General features: G+C 47.2%; 1 protein-coding gene across 1 annotated transcript in view; it reads left to right on the top strand.

The window, feature by feature from the left end:
- Nucleotides 1-2,402: 2,402 nt before the first annotated feature.
- Nucleotides 2,403-27,927, top strand: part of SYBU (syntabulin) — a 47,727-nt gene continuing 22,202 nt past the window's right edge. The window contains exons 1-3 of the mRNA XM_064154169.1: nt 2,403-2,565; nt 2,748-2,934; nt 18,797-18,991. Coding sequence (XP_064010239.1) covers nt 2,539-2,565; nt 2,748-2,934; nt 18,797-18,991 — 409 coding nt within the window. The 5' untranslated portion in view covers nt 2,403-2,538. The remainder of the gene's footprint in view (nt 2,566-2,747; nt 2,935-18,796; nt 18,992-27,927) is intronic.

The following is a 27,927-nucleotide window of genomic DNA, read 5'->3' as shown; positions in this document are numbered from 1 at the left end:
ACCCCAGCCTCTCTCCCTTGCAAAGTTTTCAGGAAGAGCACTCCCTTTGAGTGAAGATCCTAGCAGCAAAGCCTGGAATAAAATCTGCTTCATGTACCTCTCTCCCCTTTCAGGAAAGCATAAGGTCTAACCCAGAGGCCTGGCTCAGTGCCCAGCTTTCCCTGGCAGCTCCAGGAGCCCAGGCCCTTCTGCTGAATCTGCAGCCCTCTGCGGCTTCCTGGAGCTGTTATTTTTCAGGAGGGAGCAGAGCAAAAAAAAAGTGTAAGAAGATACTGTGTTCTCTGAGCCACCCTCACACCCCCCCCCCCATGAATGTATAACATATTTCCCCTCCACAGCAAACACAGGTTTGGTCAGTTGCACACTGGTTATGAAAACTGGCTTTACAGATAGTACAGCAATACCACCAGTTAGTAAAAGACATCAAAGAGAAGAGTGGTTATCGCAGGACGTGTCAAGTATGTGATCCTCCCAGCACTTGATGATTAACTAGTTCAGAGCAAAAACGTTTTAACAAGCTGAGAAGTGACTTAATGCCTCAATATTTATTAGATATACAGGGGGGGGGAAATATTTGCTTGAAAGTTAATGATGGCTTTATGATTTATGATAAGGCTATAAATCTCTCCGCAAAGAGGAGAGGAGATCAAAGGGAATCACATCCCATTATGCATCCCAAAGCAGCCCAAAGACTTCACTTTCCTATGTTGTTCCTAAGCAGGGGGAAAATTTGAGCTTAAAAATGGAAAAAGAAAAGATAAAGCAGGCCCTGCCAATTGAACCACCATCATCAAGTCGAGCTGAGTTACTATGGCAATGGTGCTGCTGCTGCACAGCTTCTTCTTTACTCTGCTGCTAGAAGAGCTTTGACATGTGCAGGGGAAATTTCCACCGCCCGTGTGCCATGTGCAGCTTGCAGGAGAAGCCCACGGTCTCAGGTGCCCTGCTGAAGGGAAGAGTAAATTTGTGTGATTAAAATACATGCTTTGCAGGGTTTTTTTTTCCCGTGGAAATCATCTCAAAGCAGCAGAGAAAGGTCTAGGATTCTTCCTGCTCTTTTGTGCCTCAGGAAGGTATAACTCCAGCACTCAGAGGATACAAGCAGGCAGAATTTTTAAAGGAGAATTTTTAAGCCTTCCTTTCAGCAGTAACTACCTCATTCCTCTGAATTATAGATGCCTTGACACTGCCAGGGGAGGATGGTATCATCATTTTGGCAGAGTGCAGCTTGGAGCTCTATGTAAGTAATGGATCTAATCCTGGCAGCAAGTTAATAAATTAGTAATTATAACTCTTTGTATATGCAACAATCAGTGTGTCAGTACTCACCAGTGTCCTCTTCCCTCTTTGAGGACCAGAGGAATCCATCACCTTGCCTATTACTGGTGGTATGTTCCCTGCACTGCCCATAAAAGACACATTTGCTCTTAATTATTTTTGAGACATAGTTAATATTTATGCTCCAACAGCAAATGGAAGTTCCCCACAGGAACTGGGGCCCTTTGCAGGATGCATACATGCAAAAGACATCTTTGCCCAAAAATACTATTGCTGGAAATAGACTTTCTGCAAGCTCACTGAATATTATGAACAGATATTTATGTTGAACTTCAAATGAGCTCCATACCGAGAGTTTCATCATCCTTTTCACCCACTGTGTGGATATGAACACAACCCAGATTGCAGTCCTGCTAATAAATGCATATCTTTTAAGTAGATCCACTGTGGGGAGCAGGTGAAAAAAGGTTAACACAGGCATTAATCAATGGAAGGGTCAATAATTGCCACAATAAAAGGAAAGGGAGATAATACAATAATTACATAGTCTATGCAATATATTGTCTGAGAATCTAGTAAGTTTTCACATGTTCCATTCGAAGCTGTCACTGCATAGAAAGGAGCAGAGAGCATCTGACGCATTTTGCTGCTTATGTAGCTATAGATCCATCCTGTTTCTACCGGTAACATCTGCCCGCTGTCGTGTATTCGGTTTGGTACATCGGCGTGAAATTGGTACCGCTGCACTCACAGCCTGTGCTACCCTGCCGAGGTTTTAACACGTTTGCCATCCTTTCAGCCCTTTGCGAACAGGGCTAGCCAGCACGGGCAGGGAGCGGGCAGGGAGCGGGCAGGGAGCGGGCAGGGAGCGGGCAGGGAGCGGGCAGGGAGCGGGCAGGGAGCGGGCAGGGAGCGGGCAGGGAGCGGGCAGGGAGCGGGCAGGGAACGACGTCCCCAAGCCGGCCCTCCAGAGATGCCGAGGAGCCGCGGCTGCCGCCGGGGAGTAGCGAATGGGCCAGAGGGCTCTGGCGCTGGACCCGCACCTGCTCCGCGTCTTCGGTGGCGGGGGGGTGTGGGGGGAGGCAGCAGCGGCGGCGGCACCACGTGTCGGGGCGGGGAGCGGCGACGGCGGGGCCGGGCCGGGCTCTGCCACCCCTAGCGCCGCAGCGGCAGAAGCAGCCGCAGCAGCGAGCCCAGCTTAGCGCATCTCTCTCGCCCATGCCAGGTGCCTGTCCCCGGCTGCGCGGCGACTGAGGAGCGATGGGGCCTCTGCGGGAGAGCAGTAAGGTGAGGAGCAGGCGAGGCAAGAGGGCGGCGAGTCGGGGCTGCGGGGACGGAGCAGAGGCAGGGCAGGCGGGCACCGCAGGGGCGGGGTGGGGGGGACGGGTTTGCCTGCCTCTGCCGGGGTGTTGGGAGGAGGAGGGAGCGTCCAAGGGGTCCCTGACGTCGGGGTGTCCTTTGCCGAGCAGGAGCAGAAGACGCAGCTGGAGAGGGAGGTGTCCCGGAGCCGCATCCCCCGCCTCGTCCTGCGGCCGCAGCCAAAGGTATCTCCCGCTTCCGAGTCTCCCTTTTCGGAAGAGGAGAGCCGGGAATTCAACCCGCCCAGTTCCTCCGGGTGCTCCGGCAGAACCATCAGCAGCAACAGCTTCTGTTCAGGTACCGCAGACAACCCTCCCCCGCCCCTTCTAAGTCCTCAGCCTGGGGGTCACGGAGGGTCGCCCTGCGCCGACCACCGAGGCTCTGCAGTCATCCTTAGATACAGCATCCGTGCGTCGGGCTCGTATCGAGCCCTGACGAGCATCCTGCTTTGCAGACGAAGAGCAACCACTGATTTTGGGTGGAAAAATTCAGTATCCCTTCATTTAATGCGTGTCCATAAGCAACCCCAGATGTTTCCATTTCAAGTTTTGTCATCCCTGCTAAAAAGTTGGTGGGTTCACTGCAGCAGAATAGTTGCTTTAAAGAGAAAGATTTGCCTCAGAACCTGCAGCCTGGATCTGAGGCAATCAAATAAAAGGAAAAAAAACCTGTAAAGACACGGAGCCTGTAAAACAGGAGAGCTGCTGTTCAGGGTTATCAGGCGTCAAAAGCTGCAATGCCTTTTGGTTCTGTGACAACGATCCTCGCTCATGAATCAACGTGAAATATGTAGGTGAGGTCTTCACTGTCATGGTGAATTGAGTTCTTGTCTATCTGAGGATTCAGGCTTCACTGACAAGCTTGTCACCAGGCATGAAGTGGGCATGATGTCTTCTTTACAGAGTGGGCAATGGCTGGGTGATACACCAGAAGGAAATGACTACTTTCCAACTGCAGACCACAAAAGTGGCATTTGCTCTTCAAAATAAACATATCCCTTTACATCAGGAACAACTGGAAACCATGTCTTTTCACACTAAATGCTAGTCCTGTGTAGAGTTTAGCCCAAGTTAAATGCCTCGACTAGCAGTGAATGACTCAGATACCTCCTAGTGCTGAGTAATCTTTAATTCAGGGAAACAGTTCACTGTGTGTGGCATTATGTGCACGGATGACAGCACTGGGGATCACATCATGAAGACCTGGGGTTCTGTGTGCACGTAGTAAAGACGTTTTGGTTATGAGAATTTTGGGTTTAATAGTGTTTTGAGAAGCATGACATTTTTCTATCCAATCATCTGAAATCTAGCAAGTGTTATGTTAGAAGTTCATATCGGAGCAAGTTCTTAAGCTGCCTTTTCATTTGTTTGTAAGGTGTTTCAGCTACCAAAGGTTTTCCTGAGAACAGCCAGAAATGCTCACATTTATCTTTGTCTTCATGACAGTGGATCAGGTTTTCAAGTTTTAACCAAAAGCAGTTCAGCTTTCCAAGATGAAAAACACAATATCCCTGTCTGAGTCGACCATTTCCTTCATAGCTTGGATACATTTTGCAACTCAGGCTCAGTGGAATGATCTATTTATTATTTAAGAGCATTAAACAAACAACATAACACTGTAGGAATGCTTGAAGTCTTTCCCCCCTGCCTTTTGAATCCCTCCACCTTATCTCTTTCAGTTTGCCTGTTGCAAAGAACTAAAACCCTTTGAAGCTTTCTAGAAATAGATTATTTTTATGATCTCTCCTCTATGGCTGCTTTTTATCCTGATTTTTTTTCCCCTGTGTGTTGACAAGCCTTTCATCCTGGCTACTGATGGTTCTTTTTTTTGTATCTTTTGGGTTTGTATCATGTTCTTCAGATCTGCTCAGCAAAGAGTTGCCAAGGCAATACCTTTGCTCTCCCACTGCACTATGTAGGCTGTCCTGAGTCCCAGCAGAGCTTTGCGCTTACTTTGGGTGTGTCTGATCTCACAGCCTGACAGTTTTAAGGTGCCCTTTGCAGAGGTATTCGAGAGTGCAAAGCTGGTCTCTTAACTTGTGTCTTGAGCACAACTGCTCATATTTTGTTTCCTTTATTCATCTTCTAGTGTTCCATGAATGCTGTATTTATTTAGTTTGAATTCCCCCCACCCCCCCATGCTGAGAGCTCTCTGCTTCTCAAACTGCCTGCAGCACCCATACAGGTATGCACTACCTAGATGGACTGCTGGGTGTCTTCAGACATTACCTCAAGGCACCCTCCTCCATCCTGCTAGGTGGTTGTGTTGTGCATAGGTTCAGTGGATTTTTCACCGTGATGCAGGTATGGCAACAGCTGCTGACTTGATTTCCTCACTCTGTGTTCCACTTATGGTCCTTCCTTATGATCATATGTATAATTCAGACTGAAATTCCCCAGTGGCAGCAGGCAGCTGCTGGTTCCTATTTCTGAGCATGGTGAAGAGCTGCATGGAGAGGTGAGTAGAAGGGCTGCAGCCTTTAACCTGCCTTTCCTGGTACCTGGCTAGGAGCTTTCAGTCTTGGCTGAGAAGTGGCATGTGCAGAAAGTGTGCTTAAATTAGCAAGTAATACATTTGGAAGAGGTGAGCAGATGAATGTGATGTGAAGAATGACAGTGTGATGGCAGCATGAAGAAGCAGTCTTTTTTTGTTACTGCTTTGAAGCATTCTAGAAGGTCGTTGGTAAGCAGCAGACAGTGTGAACAGACCCCTGGAACAATTACACTTCTCTTGACAAGTTCCTTTCTACCTTTCTCCCTTTATTATTGACATTGAGTGGCTGTGATCAGTAGACTTCTTTTAACCTCAGTAGAATTTTTATTTGGGTTTTCTCTCCTTTGTCCATTTAAATATGTTTCCTCCTTGGTTCTCTAGAGCTTCTGAGGATGCTCATTTTCCTTGGGTGCCTGGGTTGTGAAGGTTGGAGGCCCTTCTCTCTAAATGAGAGCATCAGTGTCTTCCAGCTTTAGGTAGGAGGAGCCTTTGGGACCCATGACAGTGTTGCAAGTGTGGTGGCAACAGCAATAAATTCCTGCTGGCAACAGACAAGACACCTGGTTTGAATGCTTATTTTCTTTTGAAGTTGTTATTTCTGGCTGAAATAAGTTATAAATTCGCTTTACCATCTCCCTTTTTGTCTTGTTTGAGTCAGAGATTCACTAGGTCATGTTGGACAATAATTTGCAGTTGACTTTATGTCAGTTTTGCTGTGTCAGTTGGGGTGAAAGACAGTGAGACTGTCAATCTTATCAGTGACATTCCCAGTGAAATATGGCTTTAGCATTTTATCTTCCTGCCAAATGAACGTGGATGCCCTTTGGATGCCAGTTAGACCTCTGCATCAGTGTCCATGGTGCAGAATCCTTCTGGAAATGTTAGCACATCTGGGGGCTTGTTTGTCATTTGGTAGAGGAGCAATTCTCTTCCTTAGCCACTGCCCTCCTTTGGCTTGGATGCTGGCCACAGAACTTGTGTGATGTTAAATGATGGATAAAACACTCTCCCATCAGCTTCACTTGACTCAGCTGCTACCATGCATCTGCCTGTCATGGATGTTTTCCTCCTAAGCTGCACTTGGCCTGGAAGCAGCTGTGTGTGCTTACCTTGTCAGCTGGGCAGAGAGCACCATTTGAAACATCGGGAACAATTTATCTGCTGACAAGCTCGTGGTAGAGGAGCTGCTCTGAGAAGGAGCCAGGCTGCCTTTGGCAATTCCAATTGCAGTGTTTGCCTTGTAAGAAATAAGATACTTTGGGTGGGGTCTTATCCTTGGGGTTTCTGCACACGTCCTTCTGATGCCAAGCCAGTTGCATATTGGATCAAAGAGAGCCTGGGTGTGCTAAGCTCAGCCCGTTCAGCTTTTCATTTTAAAATGAAGTTCTTTTAGGATATACTTTTTGTGTGTTTTCTGCCTCTGAATAACTCAGTTTCAAACTCTGTTCTTATGAGGGAGAGTTGTTACATACTGTCTTTATAATGACACCCTTTAGAACAGCTTGTTTCAGAAGCCAGCCATCTGAATTTCTGCAAGCCATGCAGCAGCGCTTAGCTAACTGAGATGCAGCTTGGCAGGAGTCATAGAATCATAGAATCAACCAGGTTGGAAGAGACCTCCAAGCTCAACCACTCCAACCTAGCACCCAGCCCTGTCCAGTCAACCAGACCATGGCACTAAGTGCCTCAGCCAGGCTTTTCTTGATCACCTCCAGGGATGGTGGCTCCACCACCTCCCTGGGCAGCCCATTCCAATGGCAAATCACTCTGTGAAGAACTTCCTCCTAACATCCAACCTATAGCTCCCCCCCAACAGAACTTGTGCAAGGAATCACTTGTGCATTTAATAATCATTTCAGCAAAAGACTTTACGAGCCAGAGGACCTGTTTCATGCCCACAGCTCTTTTCTTGAGCACACAGTCCCTGGCTCCTGTGTGGCAGTGTTGGAACTGCTCAGCTGTTAAGAGGCTTCTAGATCTTCCCAGGGAGCTGGGAACGAGGCAAACGATCTCTGGCCTGATCCTGGTTCCTCTTGGCACGAAGGTTTGCACAGGTGCAGGCAGGATCTCTTGCAGATGTGCAGAGAGCACCATGGCAGTGTCACTTCTTGCCATGTTGTGAGGCACTTAAATGCCTTCTTCTGGGAGATTGGAGGTGCTTAAGTTTCCAGGTAATTCAAGCCCAAAACATCAGGGCTAAGCTGGTCTGAAGAACAAGGCAGAACAGAACGTGTAGTCTTAGAGCAGTGAGGCACAGGCAGCTCTGTAAGGCAGGAGCAGCAAGGCAAGAGCAGCCAGACAGAAGCAGCTCAACTGCTTGCAACTTAGCTCAATGTCTATGATTTGCCCAAGTGCAAAGGCTCCTTTGGCCACAGAGATTCAGCAATCTGAATGGCATTTAGGTTGAACCCATTCTAGGTGAACCCAGGGCTTGCTCACCCTTGTTTGGGCAAGACACCATCAAGCACCTAAACCCCTCTGGGTACCTGTTTATCACTTTGGGAGGGGACATAATGGCCCAAGCCTTTGTGTTCCTCCTGCCCTTGTTCCCCCCATCAGCAGAAAGGTGAGGCAAGCCAGGATGTCTAATAGACCTATTGGCCTTCCAGCACAAGGTCTTCTCCAGCACATTCATTTGCAGCACTCTGTGAGGCAGTTCAGTAACCACAGTGATACTAATGTCACAAAACCACTGAAAGAAAATCTGCTTTCAAAGATGCACCTCTGGCAGAAGGATGACACTGGGGACATGCTTCCTTTTGTCACTGCTGCTTCCCATGGAGAATTTCCTGCTGGGCCAGCTTACGTGCAATCATTTGTCACTGTGACCCACCAGGTCTGTTCCTGCAGGGCACAGATCTGCTCCAAACATGGAAATGAGCAAAGTGCCTAGGTACTGCAAAGCAAAGCCAAGCCTGCCCATTCCTCAGCATTTGGCCTTTGCCTGCTTCCCTTTCAGCTTGACTATTTATTCTCTCTTCCTAAGTAATGATCTTTTTGTTCCTATGCCACATAACAACATCTGGAAGCCAAAATATTTGACCTTTAGAAATGTTTGTTCTCACCTTTTTATGTATCTGTCAGCACTACCAACCTTTAAAGCCTGACCCAGAGCCTCCTGAGGTCAGTGGAAGAGTTCCTCTTCTCTCTGGCACATTTTGGATGGTGTCCTGAGAACACTCAGTACTTCACCCTTTCTTCTGCCCTCTTTGTGGCAGTTTATGGCATACTACAGACTGAATTCTAAGCTTCTCGTGCAATTTTCTGTTGAGTTGAACATTATTACACTTAACTGAAGAACATCACAAATTGGAGCAGGAAGGAAACTTCAATCTGAAGTCTTTGGTATTCCTTTTTTTTTTTGTTAGTTTTTGTTTAAATCAAAATAGAATCTTGATGTTTTGAAAGAAGTTTCTACCTGACATGTTTGAAATCTACATGTATAGCTTTAACATAAGTCCTTGAAATATTGGGCAGGTGTTTTGATGTGCATCTCCAAGTGCAATGAGTGGGCATAGAGTCATAGAATCATAGAATCAACCAGGTTGGAAGAGACCTCCAAGATCATCCAGCCCAACCTAGCACCCAGCCCTATCCAATCATCTAGACCATGACACTAAGAGCCTCATCCAGCTGTGGTGATGCTAAGAGCTACTCTGGACTTGGAGAAAGTTAGTAAATTAATTAACAGATAGAATGTATGTGGTTTGCTTCCATCAGAGGATAAATCATGAAGCCTTAGGGAGTGATGTTAAAGCTGGGAGGGTCACAGTCATATGCTGTCAGCCATGGAGGCAGAGCTGTGTGAGAACAAAGGGGTATAATATGGTTTATAATTTGAGGAACAGGGACAAATTTCTGTGTGGTCTATTGAAAGCTTTTATTTCTACAAGTGGTACCTTCAGAATCAGATAGTAGAGATACTGGAGCTGGACTACTCAATTCAAGAGAGATGTTGAGGTACTGGAATGTGTCCAGAGAAGGGCAACAAAGCTGGTGAGGGGCCTGGAGCACAGCCCTGTGAAGAGAGGCTGAGGGAGCTGGGGGTGTGCAGCCTGCAGCAGAGGAGGCTCAGGGCAGAGCTCATTGCTATCTGCAGCTACTTGAAGGGAGGTTGTAGCCAGGTGGGGTTGGTCTCTTTTCCCAGGTAACCAGCAACAGAAGAAGGGGACTCAGTCTCAAGTTGTGACAGGGGAGGTCTAGGCTGGATACTAGGAGGAAGTTGTTGGCAGAGAGAGTGATTGGCATTGGAATGGGCTGCCCAGGGAAGTGGTGGAGTCACCATCCCTGGAGGTGTTCAAGCAAAGACTGAATTAGGCACTGAGTGCCATGGTCTAGATGACTGGCTAGGGCTGGGTGCTAGGTTGGACTGGATGATCTTTGAAGTCTCTTCCAGCCTGGTTCATTCTATGATTCTGTGAATATTTAGTATTCTTTCCTATACTGATGATGGAACAAAACACATGACAAACACACACAGAGAAACCCATCTATGCCTACATATACATCTCACATTATGTCAATACTTCATGGAGAATATTGGATGCAGGAAAGGCTCTCCCACCAGAGGTAGCAGCAGTGGTTTTGCTTCCACCTGTTGTCCTCAGAAAAGGTCATTGAGGTCCACTGAAGCTCTTTGAAACTCCTACCAAGCAGCCAAGTCTCTTCTTTGTCTCCTTTTCATGTTTGTCCTCTCCTCACTTTTAGTTAAAACTTTCCTTTAAAGTTTTCAAATAGATTTTCAGACCTTTGTCATCTTAACCTCCTTTTCCCAAATGTAATGTGTGCTGTGAAAGCTCCAGAAGCTGTACTATTCCTGACTGCAGCACTCTCCTAGTAACAGTACTATTTTTATCAGTAGCCTTACCAGTAAGCCTTGATGCTTTTGTTCTGCAATACTGATACCATTACTGGTACTAGAAATGATAGAATCATAGAATCAACCAGGTTGGAAGAGACCTCCAACATCATCCAGTCCAACCTAGCACCCAGCCCTGTCCAGTCAACCAGACCATGGCACTGAGTGCCTCATCCAGGCTTTGCTTGAACACCTCCAGGGATGGCAACTCCACCACCTCCCTGGGCAGCCCATTCCAATGCCAATCACTCTCTCTGCCAACAACTTCCTCCTAACATCCAGCCTAGACCTCCCCTGGCACAACTTGAGACTGTGTCCCCTTGTTCTCTTGCTGGTTGCCTGACAGAAGAGACCGACCCCACCTGACTACAACTTCCAGGAAGACACAATTATGTAGTCCATTTTTTCCCCAGATTGTTTCCCAGAACTCACATTAGTGCTGCTTATTAGTGAAATGTTCAAATGAAAGGAAGATAGTAGAGACATCACTTGCTGCCAAAGTCAGTTAGCATTTCCTGCTCCAGTGTAGCTTTGCTTTTGCACAATCCTGTAAGGATATGTTTATGGGAAATACTGCATGATAAAAGATGTCCAAGCTCCAGGAGTGGGTCAGACCATCTTCTTTCACCTTCCTTTCACTTGTTCTACACAATCTGATCTTGTCAACATTCATGCCATGCTGGGAGTGAGCCAAACTGAATGAAAATCATAGAATCTCAGAATCAGTCAGGGTTGGAAGGGACCACAAGGATCATCCAGTTCCAACCCTCCTGCACTGGGCAAGGACATCCTACCCTAGAGCAGGCTGCCCACAGCCTCAGCCAGCCTGGCCTTAAACACCTCCAGCCATGGGGCCTCAACCATCTCCCTGGGCAACCCAGTCCAGCCTCTCACTACTCTCATGCTCAACAACTTCCTCCTCATGTCCAGTCTGACTCTCCCCACCTCCAGCTTTGCTCCACTCCCCCCAGTCCTGCCACTCCCTGATAGCCTAAAAAGTCCCTCCCCAGCATTTTTGTAGGCTCCCTTCAGATGCTGGAAGGCCACAAGAAGGTCACCTGGGAGCCTCCTCTTCTGCAGCCTGCACAGCCCCAACTCTTTCAGTCTGTGCTCACAGCAGAGCTGCTGCAGCCCTCTGAGCATCCTCGTGGCCCTGTTTAACTCAGCCTCTTCTTTGAGGCAGGGCTGTTACAAGCATTGCATCCCATCAGCCATGGCTTTGTCTCTCTGAATCTGGAAAACCTTTGAGGACAAACATATGCACAGCCTCTCTAGGTGACCTCAGTGAGTGGTGGAGCTGCTACTGCCTTAGTTCACAGGCAAAGTGGAGCAGAGTTAATTCAAGTCCTGTCTGTAGAGACAAAGAGATTAAAAGTGGAACTAATTTGCTTAGCAGGATTTCATATAAGTAGACCTCCTCTCTTTTCCTGACAGAGCTACACTTTTGATTGCTCTTAGAATCACAGAATCAGACAGGGTTGGAAGGGACCGCAGGGATCACCTAGTTCCAACCCCCATGCCATGGGCAGAGACACCCCACCCTACACTTCTGCTCAGCTTTAATGTGCTTGACTTCTAGTAAATCATTGCCTCACAAGCACACAACAGCCTGAATAATTTATTAAGCATCAACCCCAGCAGATCTTACAAATAACTGTAAAACGAAGTTAGAATAGATCAGAAGGATGAAAACTAGCAGCATTTTTAGTGATGAAATTACATCATTTTTTTTCAACAGCCTGTGTAATTTTCATAGAATCATTCAGGTTGGAAGAGACCTCCAGGATCACTCAGTCCAACCTAGCACCCAGCCCTAGCCAATCAATCAGACCATGGCACTAAGTGCCTCATCCAGGCTTTGCTTCAACACCTCCAGGGACAGTGACTCCACCACCTCCCTGGGCAGCCCATTCCAATGCCAATCACTCTCTCTGGCAACAACTTCCTCCTAACATCCAGCCAATGCTTCCCCCAGCACAACTTGAGACTGTGTCCCCTTGTTCTGCTGCTGCTTGTCTGGGAGAAGAGACCAACCCCACCTGCCTACAACCCCCTGCTGACTGCAGGGGGGGCTGGAGTAGGTTACCTCTGGAGGTCCCTTCCAGCCTGGACCATTCTATGATTTCTATGTCTTGAGAAGAAGACCAAAGCAACATGGAGGGGGTGAAAAAACATGGAGCAGACAAACAGAGTGGGAGACTAGCCTGGAAAAAAACACTGAATTGCCCTTTGGTGATACCTTTGTTGTTAATAACCAGCTCACAGTGCACCACCCCAGCAGAGCCATGGCCACACAGACTAGCAGCTCCTGGGCCAAATGGAAAGGAGTTGTCAGGTAAGAGTCAGGAAACTATTTTTGCCTTGGTATACTGAACATTTGAAGTCCATTTGCCATTGGAATGGGCTGCCCAGGGAGGTGGTGGAGTCACCATCCCTGGAAGTGTTGAAGAAAAGCCTGGATGGGGCACTTAGTGCCATGGTCTGGCTGATTGGCTAGGGCTGGGTGCTAGGTTGGACTGGATGAGCCTGGAGGTCTCTTCCTGGTTGGTTCTATGACTAGAGGCCCACCTTTCATTCTGGAATCCACTTTCCTTAGTGGAAGTGCAAAGTATGTACAGCCTTAAGATTGGTCAAGGCAGCTATAAGAGAGCATGAAAGTGGAAGAGTGGAATCAGGTAGGGAGTGGACATGTCAGACTCAGAGTAGTACCTCAATAGATCTGGCAGCTGGCAGTGAAAGCAGAAATGAGTCAGTGGCTCTTGAGCCAGAGCACCATTAACTATTTGGCTGCATTATGTAAGGAGGTTGTCCCTTCAGTGGCTCTTAAAGCCTTTAGGAAAAGACATTGAAGCATTTTCCAGTGAGACTCCTCAGTGCCCAGAAAGGCATTTCCCAGTGAGACTTCTCAGTGCCCAAAAACTCAGAGACAGTCATCATGTCACAACATATGGCCTCCAAGTCTAGGACTGTAAAGTTTTTGTCAGTCATTAAGAGCATTATTATCTTTAACTCTGCTGTTTGTACTCCAGCTTTACTATGTGAACATTAGGCAGGGCATGCAAATGCCAGAGAGCTCTGAGCAGCTTCCCTGACTGTTTGTTGGAGGAGACACTATCCCAGGCTTGGCTTTGAAACTTGGCAGGCGTGTCTGATCTGGGACAGGGGTTGGATCTAGGCTTCCAGTGATGAAATCCAGCTGATGTTCAAAGGGAAAGTCTGCTCCCAGAATGCTCTTAGAAGGCTGCTGTGAAAAACACACCACAAATATTGCTAAGAAAGCAATGGAAGTCCTCTGGTATAAATTAATGCAGTGCTCCCTCATATGCAAATGAATAATCCAGGCAGGATTAGAAGTATGGACTTTCACTTAGTGTTTTCCAGCTTTGTGTCTTCTACCTTCCTCATGAGAAGGCAAATCAGGTCTATCTGTACTACTGAGAAGTCTGGACCTGAAATCCACACTGATGCAAAGCTCTTGCTGAGTAATAGGACTGAATCCTTAACTAATCTTGCTGAAAACTAATTCACATTGTGTTTGAAGCAGAAAGTGAGTTCCATTGCAAAGTGAATCTCATTGCCAGCTTCTCTGCTCTTATTACCCTGTGATAGATGCCTTACCTTGGCCCATTTCTGGGCAGGTGGAGGTCTTGCATCAGAGTTCACAGGATCACAGGATGGTAGGGGTTGGGACCCAACCCAAACAATGCCCTGGTGGCCCAGAGGGCCAATGGGATCCTGGGGTGTATTAGGAAGAGTGTGTCCAGCAGACCAAGGGAGGTTCTCCTCCTTCTCTACTCTGTCCTGGTGAGACCTCATCTTGACTATTGCCTTCAGTTTTGGGCTTCCCAGTTTAAGAGGGACAGGGATCTGCTGGAGAGAGTTCAGCAGAGGGCTAGGAGGATGATTAGGGGACTGGAGCACTGCCTGATGAGGAGAGACTGAGGGCCCTGGGGCTGTTTAGTCTGGAGAAGAGAAGTCTGAGAGGGGATTTAATCAGTGTTTATCAATATCTGAGGGCTGGGGGTCAGGAGTGGGGGGACAGGCTCTGCTCACTGCTCCCTGGGATAGGACAAGGAGCAATGGATGGAAGCTGCAGCACAGGAGGTTCTACCTCAACGCAAGAGGGAACTTCTTTACTGTAAGGGTCCCAGAGCACTGGCACAGGCTGCCCAGAGAGGTTGTGGAGTCTCCTTCTCTGGAGCCTTTCAAGGCCTGCCTGAATGTGTTCCTGTGTGACCTGAGCTAGATTGCATGGTCCTGCTGTGGCAGGGGGGTTAGACTTGATGATCTCCTTGGGTCCTTTCCAACCCCTGACATCCTGTGATTCTATGTGTAATAGCAAATACAGTTCAGTAGCTCATTAAAGCCTCGATAGAACAAAAGCAAGTGCAGGCAATGTGGCTTGCACTAGCAGCTGGATTACACATCACTGTTCACCAGGACTTCTCCTTGTGCCAGAAAGGTGAGCTGCAGGTCAGGTGGGAGATGCATCCTCCAGCTGTACAGCAGAGCTTTGGTGGTAAGCACTGGTGTCTCCTGTGCAGCTGCTTCTGTCTGTGCTAGTAAACAGACTGATCTTCAAAAGGCACTGCAAAAAGCTGATGCAGGAAGAAAAGTGTTTCTCTGCAGCTTGCCCTAGATTTAGAAACTTTATAATTTTATCATAGAATCAAGCAGGATGGAAGAGACCTCCAAGATCATCCAGTCCAACCTAGCACCCAGCTCTGCCCAATCAACCAGACCATGGCACTAAGTGCCCCATCCAGGCACTAGATCTTGGATGTAAGGGTGATCTGGTTGCAACATCTGTCACCCCCTTGATCTCCAGGGTTGATTTGGCTGATCTGTCTGACTAGACAGGTGTCCTCTTCCTCCCTCACCGCTCCATGTGTGTCCCTTCTGAAGCTGCATGCTCAAAGAGGATGACCTTCCCTGATAGAGATGGTACCATTCATCAGTCAAGGGCATACAGTAGCTGCCCTTCCCTGAAAGAACCTCCAAACAAGCTCAGTTATTTCTCCCATGGCCCACTCCTCTCCTCCACTCTTGTCCATCAGGATTTTCCCCTCAAATAGATTATTACAGAGACCCTGATCGATTTGGCCTTGCCCAAATGCTGGTTTGACTTGGAGATGGGGGAGCTTTTTACAGGAGTCATCACTATGGAATGGGCTGCCCAGGGAGGTGGTGGAGTCACCATCCCTGGAGGTGTTCAAGCAAAGCCTGGATGAGGCACTTAGTGCCATGGTCTGGTTGATTGGACAGGGCTGGGTGCTAGGTTGGACTGGATGAGCTTGGAGGTCTCTTCCAACCTGCTTGATTCTATGATTCTATTTATTGTTTAATTTTGGGGGCTTTTTATTGGTTTGGGTTTTTGTAATTTAGGTTGTTTTTCTGTTTGGTTTGGGGGTTTATTGTTTAGTTTTGAGGGGGTTTTTTGTTCGTTTTGGTTTATTTCTGTTAGGTTTGGAGGTTTTTTACTTGGTTTTGGGGTTTATTAATTAGTTTGGGGGGGTTTTTTGTTGGTTTTGGTGTTTTTTTGTTGGTTTTGGTGTTTTTTTGCTGGTTTGAAGTTCTTTGATTTGATTTTGGGGTTGATTGATTAGTTTGGGTTTTTTTTTCTTGTTTTTTTTTTGTTGGCTTGGGTTTTTTTATTTGGTTTGGGGGTTTATTGTTTAGTTTTAGGGTTTTTTTGTTGGTTTTGGTGGGTTTTGTTTGATTTGGAGGGTATTTTAATTTGATTTGGGGGTTTATTGTTTAGTTTTGGGGTTTTTAAATTTTTTTTGGTTGTTTTTTTATTTGGTTTTGGGGTTTATTGTTTAGTTTTGAGGTTTTTTGGTTGGGTTTGCTGGGTTTTTTTTGTTAGGTTTGGAGGTTATTTACTTGGGTTTGGGATTTATTTATTAGATTGGGTTTTTTTTTTTAGTTTTGGGGTATTTTGTTGGTTTGAAGTTCTTTGATTTGATTTTGGGGTTGATTGATTAGTTTGGGGTTTTTTTTATTGGTTTTGGGTTTTGGTTTTTTTGCTTGGCTTGGTTTTTTTTTATTTGGTTTTGGGGTCTATTGTTTAGTTTTGAGGTTTTTTTGTGGGTTTTGGTTTATTTTTTTGTTTGGTTTGGAGTTTTTTTAATTGGTTTGGGGGGTTTATTGTTTCATTTTGGGGTTTTGGGTTGGTTTGGGGTTTTTTTGCTTGGTTTGGGGGTTTTTAATTGGTTTTGGGGGGTTATTGTTTAGTTTTGTGGTTTTTTGGCTCTTTTTTGGGGGGGGGATTTATTTGGTTTTGGGGTTTATTGTTTAGTTTTGGGGGTTTTTGTTGGTTTTGGGGCTTTTTTGTTTGGTTTGGAGTTTTTTAATTGGTTTTGGGGGTTTATCATTTAGTTTTGGGGCTTTTTGTTGGTTTGGGTTTTTTTTTTGTGGTTTGGAGGTTTTTTTATTTGGTTTTGGGATTTATTGTTTAGTTTTGTGGGAGTTCTTTTTGTTAGTTTGGCCTTTTTTTATTTGGTTTTGGGATTTATTGTTTAGTTTTGTGGGGGTTCTTTTTGTTAGTTTGGCCTTTTTTTGTTTGGTTTTGGGGTTTATTGTTTAGTTTTGAGGTTTTTTGTTTGGTTTTGGGATTTATTGTTTAGTTTTGTGGGGTTTTTTGGTTGGTTTTGGGAGTTCTTTTGGTTAGTTTGGGGAGTTTTTTTGGTTGGTTTGGGTTTTTTTTTAATAGTTTTGGAGGGGGTTTTTTGTTTGGTTCTTTTGGGTCATTCTTTTGTTTCATCGTGGTGTGGACAGGCTGAAAACTTTGTTAGAAGCTTTCCCTTTCCTGCTGTTCTTCTAGGGATACAGTTGCAGAAGGCAGCAGCAAGATGACAAAAGGAGGTGATTAATGGAGGTGATTTGAAGGAATGAAATTTAACTAAAGTGTATTAGCTGCTTTGCACTGTTACTGCCCTTTGTGCCTTGGGAGGTAGTCCTGGCAGTAGTCTGGGCTGCCTCTGTGGCTTGGCATCAAGTCTGGCAGCCTGCAGAGGCCTGGGCAGCAACACCTGAGGCTGCTGAGTGCTGTTACATGCTAATACACATAGCATGGACAGATAACACTTACAAGTAACTCACTCATCATTGCAGTCAGGACATGTAGAAATCATAGAATCATAGAATCAAGCAGGTTGGAAGAGACCTCCAAGATCATCCAGTCCAACCTAGCACCCAGCCCTAACCAATCAACCAGACCATGGCACTAAGTGCCTCATCCAGGCTTTTCTTGAAGACCCCCAGGGACGGTGCCTCCACCACCTCCCTGGGCAGCCCATTCCAATGCCAATCACTCTCTCTGTGAAGAACTTCTTCCTAATATCCAGCCTAGACCTACCCTGGCACAACTTGAGACTGTGTCCCCTTGTTCTGTTGCTGGTTGCCTGGGAGAAGAGACCACCCCCCACATGGCTACAATGTCCCTTCAGGTAGTTGTAGACAGTAATAAGATCACCCCTGAGCCTCCTCTTCTGCAGGCTGCACACCCCCAGCTCCCTCAGCCTCTCCTCATAGGATTTGTGCTCAGGCCCCTCACCAGCTTCGTTGCCCTTCTCTGGACATGTTCCAGCACCTCAACATCTCTCTTGAATTGAGGGGCCCAGAACTGGACACAGTACTCAAGGTGTGGCCTGACCAATGTTCCAATGAGAAGGAGAACACTGGAACAAATAGGTGGGTTTGGGTAAGGGGCCAGGCATGAGGGAAAACTGTTCACATTAAATGCTAAGGTTGTTCTGCTGTACTGAGGGAGCAACAGTTGACAACAGCAAGAGCTGCACTTTATTGCAAAGGGGAAGTGGGCAGGAAGGGAACTAGATATGGGTGCCCCTCTTGCCTCATGAATGCACAGTCACATACTGACTTTGAAAACCATTTGTCCATGCAGAGCTCACTCTAAGATCAGTCTTGACCTAAATTCTGAACGGTGTGGAAATGGTAGGTGCAGTTAGATCATGCAAATTATTTGGCTCAGTCACAGATCCATCTTTGAGTTTCATGTTAGGTAAAGATAATGCACTGGGAGCAGTGTGCAACAGCATAATTAAGAGGGCAGCTTTCCTTTTGGCCTGGGAAAGAACAAACAATTGCTCTTGTCCAGGAGAGTAAATATTCAAGGCTTGCCAGTGTCAGAGCACTGTGTGGTTTTGGTTTGTATCTCCAAAGCCACCATTACTTTCTGGAGAGCTGTGACTACCCAAGATACAGAAGATATGATTAGATGAAGGGCATGTTTGATATGTGCATTTCACCTGAACCCAGACTCCTAGCTTTGCATTTAATATTAAGAGAATCAGAGAATCAACCAGGTTGGAAGAGACCTCCAAGATCATCCAGTCCAACCTAGCACCCAGCCCTAGCCAGTCAACCAGACCATGGCACTAAGTGCCTCAGCCAGGCTTTGATTCAACACCTGCAGGGATGGTGACTCCACCACCTCCCTGGGCAGCCCATTCCAATGCCAATCACTCTCTCTGACAACAACTTCCTCCTAACATCCAGCCTGTACTTTCCTGGGCACAACTTGAGACTGTGTCCCCTTGTTCTACTGCTGCTTGCCTGGGAGAAGAGACCAACCCCACCTGGCTACAACCTCCCTTCAGGTAGTTGTAGACCTGTTGACAACCTGTAGTTGTTAAGAGCTTCTCACAGGTTGCAGAGCTGACTGCCAATGGTTGTGGTTCAAACTTTATTCCTTTTGTTCTCCTTTTTGTGTTCTTTCAATTAATTCTGCTAATGTTCATGTACTTATTAGTTAGCAATGGTGATGTTTTCCTCTTTTGTCTTCAGATGACACTGGCTGTCCTAGTAGCCAGTCAGTATCTCCAGTTAAGACTCCTGATGCTGGGAACAGTCCAATCAGTTTTTCCACTGGCAGCGATGGAGACTTCTCCAGGAAGAAATTCAGTCCAGGGACAATGAGTGAAGGGAATCCACAGCTGGCTCGGTACAAGAAGGAAACAAAGTCAAGCCTTGTAAAGCCTGGTGAGTGTGGTATGGTTCCTTCAATTCCTGTTAATTACACTTTCTAATTAACTAGGACATCCAGCATCTCCACATCCCTCTTGTAATAGGGGCTTCAGAACTGGATGCAGTACTCCAGGTGGGGTCTGACCAGAGCTGAGAGGGAGAATCACCTCCCTGGCCCTGCTGGCCACACTTCACAGCTCACAGCTCACAGATGTCAGGGGTTGGAAGGGACCCAGAGATCATCCAGTCCAACCCCCCTGCCACAGCAGGATCACACAATCTAGCTCAGGGCACACAGGAACACATCCAGACAAACCTGGAAAGGCTCCAGAGAAGGAGACTCCACAACCTCTCTGGGCAGCCTGTGCCAGTGCTCTGTCACCCTTACAGTCAAGAAGTTCCCCCTTGTGTTGAGGCAGAACCTCCTGTGCTGCAGCTTCCATCCATTGCTCCTTGTCCTATCCCAGGGAGCAGTGAGCAGAGCCTGACCCCCTACTCCTCACCCCCAGCCCTCAGATATTGAGTGCCCTCTCAGCCTTCTCTTTTGCAGACTAAACAGCCCCAGGCCCCTCAGCCAAGGCAGGCAGAAATGCAGGCAGAAAGGCAGACAGACAGGCAGGCAGGCAGGCAGGCAAGCCCCCAGGTCCATCGAAGCTCTCTTGATATCCATCAAAACTCTCACAGCAGGAATCAAGTCTGGTTTACAGAATACTTCTAAGTTCCTCCTGGCAAGTACCTCACACCTTCTAGTAGAAAATGCTCAGGTTGAGAGGTGCCAGGGGTTGGAAACATTCCTGAGATAGAGAGCATGCCAAGAGAAAACCGGGATCCCTTTTCCTCAGCGGTGGCCACTGAGGTTAATGTAATTCTCTCCCACTGCTTTCTCCTGACTTCAGGTGGATCCAGTCTCTTCCCCATGCCCTACTTGTGCATGAATTTCTGGTGACTCAGTCAGAAAGTTATAGCCTTTGTGCAAAGAGGAGTCACTGTCATGTAGCCAAACAGCCAGGGAGTACCAGGGCAGCAGCAGAAGGGATGTGGGATGTGGCAGAAGAGTTAGCAGCAGTGGATTCTTGTTGTGCATCACCTAATTGTGCATCCAGCTGGACCCCTCGAACTGCAGCACAGAAAGGCTTGTGCATAACAGCTCTCTACCAAAAGTCAGCACTGATTTGTGGAGATAATCTCTACTTGTGGCTTATTTGTCATGTCCTGTGGTAATGGCTGCAGAGCAGGAGCCAGACAGGGGAGGCAAAACAGTATCACAGTATCATCAGGGTTGGAAGAGACCTCACAGATCATCAAGTCCAACCCTTTACCACAGAGCTCAAGACCAGACCATGGCACCAAGTGCCACATCCAGTCCTGCCTTGAACAGCTCCAGGGATGGTGACTCCACCACCTCCCCGGGCAGCCCATTCCAGTGCCCAATGACTCTCTCAGGGAAGAACTTTCTCCTCATCTCCAGCCTAAATCTCCCCTGGCACAGCCTGAGGCTGTGTCCTCTCGTTCTGGTGCTGGCTACCTGAGAGAAGAGAGCAACCTCCTCCTGGCCACAACCTCCCCTCAGGTAGTTGTAGACAGCAATGAGGTCACCCCTGAGCCTCCTCTTCTCCAGGCTAACCAATCCCAGCTCCCTCAGCCTCTCCTCGTAGGGCTGTGCTCAAGGCCTCTCCCCAGCCTCGTTGCCCTTCTCTGGACATGCTCAAGCATCTCAATGTCCCTCCTAAACTGGGGGGCCCAGAACTGAACACAGCACTCAAGGTGTGGTCTAACCAGTGCAGAGTACAGGGGCAGAATGACCTCCCTGCTCCTGCTGACCACACCATTCCTGATGCAGGCCAGGATGCCACTGGCTCTCTTGGCCACCTGGGCACACTGCTGGCTCATGTTCAACCACAGTCTACTCCACTCTTCTTCTTGTTGCAGACTCCACCCTGCCCTAGGTTTTATCCAGGCAAGCACATCAATCAGTGGGCACCTTCACACTGGCTCTCATGTTGCTGCAAAGGTATCTGCTTGCAGGGCTGTTTGCTTGGAACATGCTGGGTCTCAGAAGCAACACTCACACAAATATTTAGATCATTCAGGAAATGTCAGAGTGGGATTGCACTGGGAATGAACCCTGGGACTTCTCTTTTTAGGCTGTTCCCAAGCTGCTCTAGCAAGATCACTTCAGCTTTCTTTTCTGTGCTTCAAAATACAAAGTATGACATTGGGGGGTTTCTTCTCAAACAACCTAAGGCATTGTTATGTGGATCTAAGTCATCTCTCTAGCTCTTGAAGTATTAAGGAACTGGATTTGGATATATCATTTGTGATTTATGTTGTTTGCATAGCAGCTCATCCTTAATCCTGCAATGCCTTATCACTGTGTCTTGCTAAACCTCTGAAAGATTTATCGCCATCAGGATGTTGTTCATTTGGGATAGATGGGAATGGATTTTATTGCACGTTACACCCAAATCCCAGCAGTGTTAAAGGTGAATTTGGCTTAAAAGCTGTGACTGCATTCCCAGAAAACGATGGAGAGGAAGGTACATTGGTATCTTCCAACCTGCTTGATTCTATGAGTTGATGTTGATTGGGCAGGGCTGGGTGCTAGGTTGGACTGGATGATCTTGGAAGACTCTTCCAACCTGCTTGATTCTGTGAGTCTATGTTGATTGGACAGGGCTGGGTGCTAGGTTGGATTGGATGATCTTGGAGGACTCTTCCAACCTGCTTGATTCTATGAGTTGATGTTGATTGGACAGGGCTGGGTGCTAGGTTGGACTGGATGATCTTGGAAGACTCTTCCAACCTGCTTGATTCTATGAGTTGATGTTGATTGGACAGGGCTGGGTAATAGGTTGGAATAGGTGATCTTGGAGGTCTCTTCCAACCTGCTTGATTGTATGAGTCTATGTTGATTGGACAGGGCTGGGTGCTAGGTTGGATTGGATGATCTTGGAGTACTCTTCCGACCTGCTTGATTCTATGAGTTGATGTTGATTGTACAGAGCTGGGTGCTAGGTTGGACTGGATAATCTTGGAGGTGTCTTCCAACCTGGTTGATTCTATGATTTTATCATTAAGGAAGATACAAAATATCCAGTGCAGGAGTATTGTGAGCCTTTTAATTTCAGGATTTTACAAAATGTTGTCTCTTTTTTTGGACATGATTCATTGATGCAATATTAAAAGAATAGAAAACATATTGTAGAAAATGGCCTTCCAAAAAGGCACTAAAAGCTTAAGTAGCACTAATCAAGATGCTATGCTGAATCCTAGCTTTAGTAATTTAATAAACAGGAGCATAAACACTGCTGCATATTCACATTTCCTAGTGTGCTCCTCCTGCAAAGATGCATCTCAAGTTCCTACAGCTCATGTTTGCATCTTGGTAAGAGCAGTGGGAGCTACTTTCCTTCTTTGACAGTCTTTCTCATAATTCAAGAGAGATGTTGAGGTGCTGGAATGTGTCCAGAGAAGAGCAACAAAGCTGGTGAGGGGCCTGGAGCACAGCCCTGTGAGGAGAGGCTGAAGGATCTAGGGATGTGCAGCCTGTAGAAGAGAAGTCTCAGGGCAGACCTCATTGCTGTCTACAACTACCTGAAGGGAGGCTGTAGCCAGGTGGGGGTTGGTCTCTTCTGCCAGGCAAGCAGCAATAGAACAAGGGGACACAGCCTCAAGTTGTGCTGGGGGAGGTCTAGGCTGGATGTTAGGAGGAAGTTGTTGGCAGAGAGAGTGATTGGCATTGGAATGGGCTGCCCAGGGAGGTGGTGGAGTCGCTGCCCCTGGGGGTGTTGAAGCAAAGCCTGGCTGAGGCACTTAGTGCCATGGTCTGGTTGACTGGCTAGGGCTGGGTGCTAGGTTGGACTGGATGATCTTGGAGGTCTCTTCCAACCTGGTTGATTCTATGATTCTATGATTCTAAATGCATCTGTGGCAATCTTCAAGCCTACTCCTTTCTCTCATTTACTGTTGCTTTTCTTCCTTCTCTTTACCTTTCATTTTGAGCCTGCACAAAGTAGCTATTTCTGATTATTTTTTTTTAAGAGCAGTGTTTCCAGACAATAATTCTGTATGCTCTGAGCCCTGCTGCATATTTTACTGATGGGATCCGCTCTAATTTCATGGCTGTTGCTATGGTGCTTTGCAGATTTGCTTTTTTGACCTGCCAGCACAGGGAATTACTAAGTACTTGGTCACCATGGGTACCAGAGGACCAGGGTGTGCTTTGTGGGGAGATGAACATAGACATCTAGCCCTCCAAGACCACTCTTTTCACAGTATCACAGTATCACAGTTTCACAGTATCACAGTATTATTAGGATTGGAAGAGACCTCACAGATCATCAAGTCCAACCCTTTACCACAGAGCTCAAGGCCAGACCATGGCACCAAGTGCCACGTCCAATCCTGCCTTGAACAGCTCCAGGGACGGTGACTCCACCACCTCCCCGGGCAGCCCATTCCAGTGTCCAATGACTCTCTCAGGGAAGAACTTTCTCCTCACCTCCAGCCTAAATCTCCCCTGGCACAGCTTGAGGCCGTGCACAGCCAGTAGATCCATTTGGGTCTGTTCTGGTGTAAATCCCACAGGTTCTGTGACACAGAAGAGGTGAAATCTTAGTCTACAGGTCTGCTTCAGGAGCTGTGGGCTGTCAGTGGAGACTGACTTTCCAGTCTAGTGACTGATTCCATTGCTCATAAGAGATGAAACTGCTATTTAGCTTCTGCTAGGGGTTGCAAGAGCTGTTCTAAGACTGAGGAAGATGTGAGTTCATGGTCTTGAGCCAAGCTGGATAAAGCAGAGATGCACTACTGGATAAAGCAGAGATGCACTACTGGATAAAGCAGAGATGCACTACTGGATAAAGCAGAGATGCACTGTCATTTATTTAACCTCAATTCCCTATCTCTAGTGCAGTTGTGATAGGCTCTGCCCACACAAGCACACTAATGTCCTGTTCTGTTTCACAGGAGACATAACACAGCCAGTGAGGCCAGGGTGCAGCCTTTCTAAACCAATATATCAGCATTTACTTTAGGATAAAAACACTCTTGAACTCCCTGGTTACACTACCTAAGGCTCCATGGGCTACAAGCAGGACAAAGGTTAGCTCAGACATAGGTATCTATGTTAGAGACATCCATGTGGAGTCAAACAAATCTTATTGCTGTCACCTGTGTCCCTCATCAGGTCCTTGAAAAGTCTGCTGCTAGCCCTTATTGAAGCCAAGTAAAGTCTTTGCCTGTTTATTTGTTTGTTTTTCAAGGAAGCATAGTCAGGCAGCCTTAGAAATTCAGCTCCAGCTGTGGGAGAAAGTTTGTGCCTGAAGGTCATGCATGGATCTCCAAGAAGCCTTTAACTCGGTTACAAGCACAGGATTTAATCAGAGTACACCATGCTGCAATCAGGCATAGCCTTGCCTGTGCAGTGAAGGTCAGAGCTTGCTGCCTATCACTCTTAAGTTCTCCATACAGTTCACAGGCTCACAGGATGTCAGGGGTTGGAAGGGACCCAAAGGGATCATCGAGTCCAAGTCCCCTGCCAGAGCAGGACCACACAATGTAGCTCAGGTCAGAGGAACACATCCAGACAGGCCTTGAAAGTGTCCAAGAAGGAGACTCCACAACCTCTCTGGGCAGCCTGTGCCAGTGGTCTGGGACCCTTACAGTCAAGAAGTTCCCACTTGAGTTGAGCTGGAACCTCCTGTGCTGCAGCTTCCATCCATTGCTCCTTGTCCTATCCCAGGGAGCAGTGAGCAGAGCCTGTCCCCCCACTCCTGACCCCCAGCCCTCAGATATTGATAAACATTGATTAAATCCCCTCTCAGTCTTCTCTTCTCCAGACTAAACAGCCTCAGGGCCCTCAGCCTCTCCTCATCAGGCAGTGCTCCAGTCCCCTAATTATCCTCCTAGCTCTCCACTGGACTCTCTCCTTCAGATCCCTGTCCCTCTCCGACTGGGGAGCCCAGAACTGAAGGCAATACTCAAGCTGAGGTCTCACCAAGGCTGAGTAGAGGGGGAGGAGAACCTCCCTTGATCTGCTGGACAAACTCTTCCTAATACACCCCAGGATTCTTTTGGCCCTCTTGGCCACAAGGGCCCATTGCTGTGCCATGGACAACTTGTTATCCACTAGGACTTCCAGGCCCCTCTCCACGGGGCTGTCCTAGATAACACCCTGCCCAGCTGGGTGCTGGTGGCACAGGTCACCTGCAATTCAGGGTCTCAGGCACAAATCTTCTGCAGTCAGGGGCTTTTCTCCTTCCTTACAAAGAAAAACCCAGTAAAAACAAAGACCATTGCATAGTTCAGTAAAGGGAAAAGAAAGTTACATTTAGATCTGTCTGTACCTCTTTTGGAGGATGGACTCGAGCACAGAGGGGAAGAGTGCTGAAGGGATACCAGGAGCCTGCTCCCAGGGAAGCTGCTCCACTTCATTTACTTTAGAATCTATTTTACTAGAGATTTGAAGCTGGCTTCCCAGCAGGCTCACACTGGCCCCTTTTTGTGGTCAGTCCATTGTCCCAGTGCTGCTCTAGATGTACAGAAAGTGGGACAGCATTAAGGGGAGGTTTGTGCCTGAGGATGCCTGCAGCCTCAAGCTTAGTGCTTGTGCAGAGAAAGGCCAGAAAGCTGGTGAGGGGGCTGGAGCACAGCCCTGTGAGGAGAGGCTGAGGGAGCTGGGAGTGTGCAGCCTGCAGAAGAGGAGGCTCAGGGGGGACCTCACTGCTGTCTACAACTACCTGAAAGGAGGTTGTAGCCAGGTGGGGTTGGGCTCTTCTCCCAGGCAACAGCGACAGAACAGGAGGACAGAGCCTCAAACTGCTGCAAGGCAGATTTAGGCTGGATGTTAGGAAGAAGTTCTTCACAGCAAGAGTGATTGGCATTGGAATGAGCTGCCTGGGGAGGTGGTGGACTCACCATCCTTGGAGGTGTTGAAGAGGAGGCTGGATGAGACACTTAGGGCTATGGTTTAGTTAATTGGAAGGGTTAGGTGCTAGGTTGGACTCAGTGATCTTAGAGGTCTTTTCCAACCTGGCTAATTCTGTGATTCTGTGATTGTCCATGAGAGCCACAGTTCAAACTGCAAATCAGGCTGAGTAGAGGACATGGACATGGAACTTCTACAGGGAGCACCTGGGCTACTGAACAGGGTGAAACCTGTGCCAGCCAGTTCATCTTTTAGCTCCAAATGCCTTTTGACAGTGATGCAGGTCTCCTGGGGGTTAGAATCATAGAATCATAGACTCAACCAGGTTGGAAGAGACCTCCAAGCTCATCCAGTCCAATCTAGCACCCAGCCCTAGACAATCAACCAGACCATGGCACTAAGTGCCTCATCCAGGCTTTGCTTGAACACCTCCAGGGATGGTGACTCCACCACCTCCCTGGGCAGCCCATTCCAATGCCAATCACTCTCTCTGCCAACAACTTCCTCCTAACATCCAGCCTAGACCTCCCCTGGCACAGCTTGAGACTGTGTCCCCTTCTTCTGTTGGTGGCTGCCTGGGAGAAGAGACCATCCCCCATCTGGCTACAACCTCCCTTCAGGTAGTTGTAGACAGCAATGAGGTCACCTCTGAGCCTGAGGATGTGCTTCTGCACCGGGAAATGATGCCTGCATACCTGGTGTAAGAAGGACACTGCAGTTTAGTAGAAGTCAGAGCTGAGGCAGGTATGGAAGATGGCAATAGCAGTGATATTTAAGTTAAAAAAAAAGATTTTGCAATCTCCAAGCAGGGTTGGGGTTTTTTGTCCTTCTCCTCTGCTAATCCAGAGTGGAATATGAGCCAAAAAAAACCCAAAAAAGCCAAAGGGATGCTCCACACACTGCCTGCTTTATTTGTTTTAATGTGTGTGTGAAGTCAAGCTAGGACATGCTTTGCCTTTTCTTTATTTACTGCAATGGATTTCATGCTCCTTCTGGCAGTTTTCAGCCCCCTTCACCTCCACAGAAACACTCTGCATACAAAAGAGGCCATTATGAATGTTCCCTTAGGGTATTTTTGTGTGTGTGTGCTCTGCTTTTACATTACAACCTGTATTATTTATGCTGCTCTTGAAAATACCTTTCTGGTTCCCCACCTAAAGTATTCTTGAACCTGCTTCAGCTGCACTTTACTATGCACAGCTCTCACCAACCATCAGCTTTTATTTCAAGCCATTATTCATGGAATAGCAGGCATCACAGCCAGAATGCTACATGGTTTGCTTTGCATCATTCCAGCTGTATTCCTGCTGCCTGTGATAACCACTGGTGCCAGCATTCATTTTCATCCCGGAATACACAAATTGCATTGCCTTAATCTCCCTTCAGAAACAGTGACCTGTAATCCTGTTATCATTATTCTTGACCTTTTTTTGGAATTCCTCCAGGTTATTAATGCCTTTTTAATGAGAATCCTGGGATTGAAACTGCTTTCTGAGCAATGTTTGCTCCAGAATTGATAGATTGCTTCCTCTCCTATTTAGCTTCGCAGGGGCCGTTCCTGTTGTGTCTGATGTCTTTACTACGTTCAAAGTGGAGCTATGCAAATCACTGCTTTGGAGCTCTGCTGCTGCATCAAAACGTTAAAGAGAAAGCTTTGTTTCAGCCTGAACAAAGGCCATGCTCAATCTAATATGCTCGAAATATTTGGGGAGAATTATTTTTGCTATGACAAAAAAGAAGACACAAAATCATTGGCTTTCAAAGTTAAAGCATCATATCAAACACAAAGAAGAGAGTTCAGGACATGTTTTACTTTAAATCATAAATGGTTCTTGGACTTTTTTTGTTTGCTTGGTTGGTTGGTTTTGATTTTGGTTTGGGAATGGTTTTGGGTTTTTTTGGTGACCAAATTATCATGGAATCACAGAATGGTTTAGGTTGGAAGGGATCTCAAAGCTCATCCAGTTCCAACCCCCCCGACATAGGCAGTGACACCTCCCACTTGAACAGGTTGCTCAAGTCC

Source organism: Pogoniulus pusillus, chromosome 14, assembly GCF_015220805.1.
Source record: "Pogoniulus pusillus isolate bPogPus1 chromosome 14, bPogPus1.pri, whole genome shotgun sequence".
Classification (NCBI taxonomy): domain Eukaryota; kingdom Metazoa; phylum Chordata; class Aves; order Piciformes; family Lybiidae; genus Pogoniulus; species Pogoniulus pusillus.
Note: the sequence above shows the minus strand (reverse complement) of the source record. Positions and strands in the feature narration are given on the sequence as shown.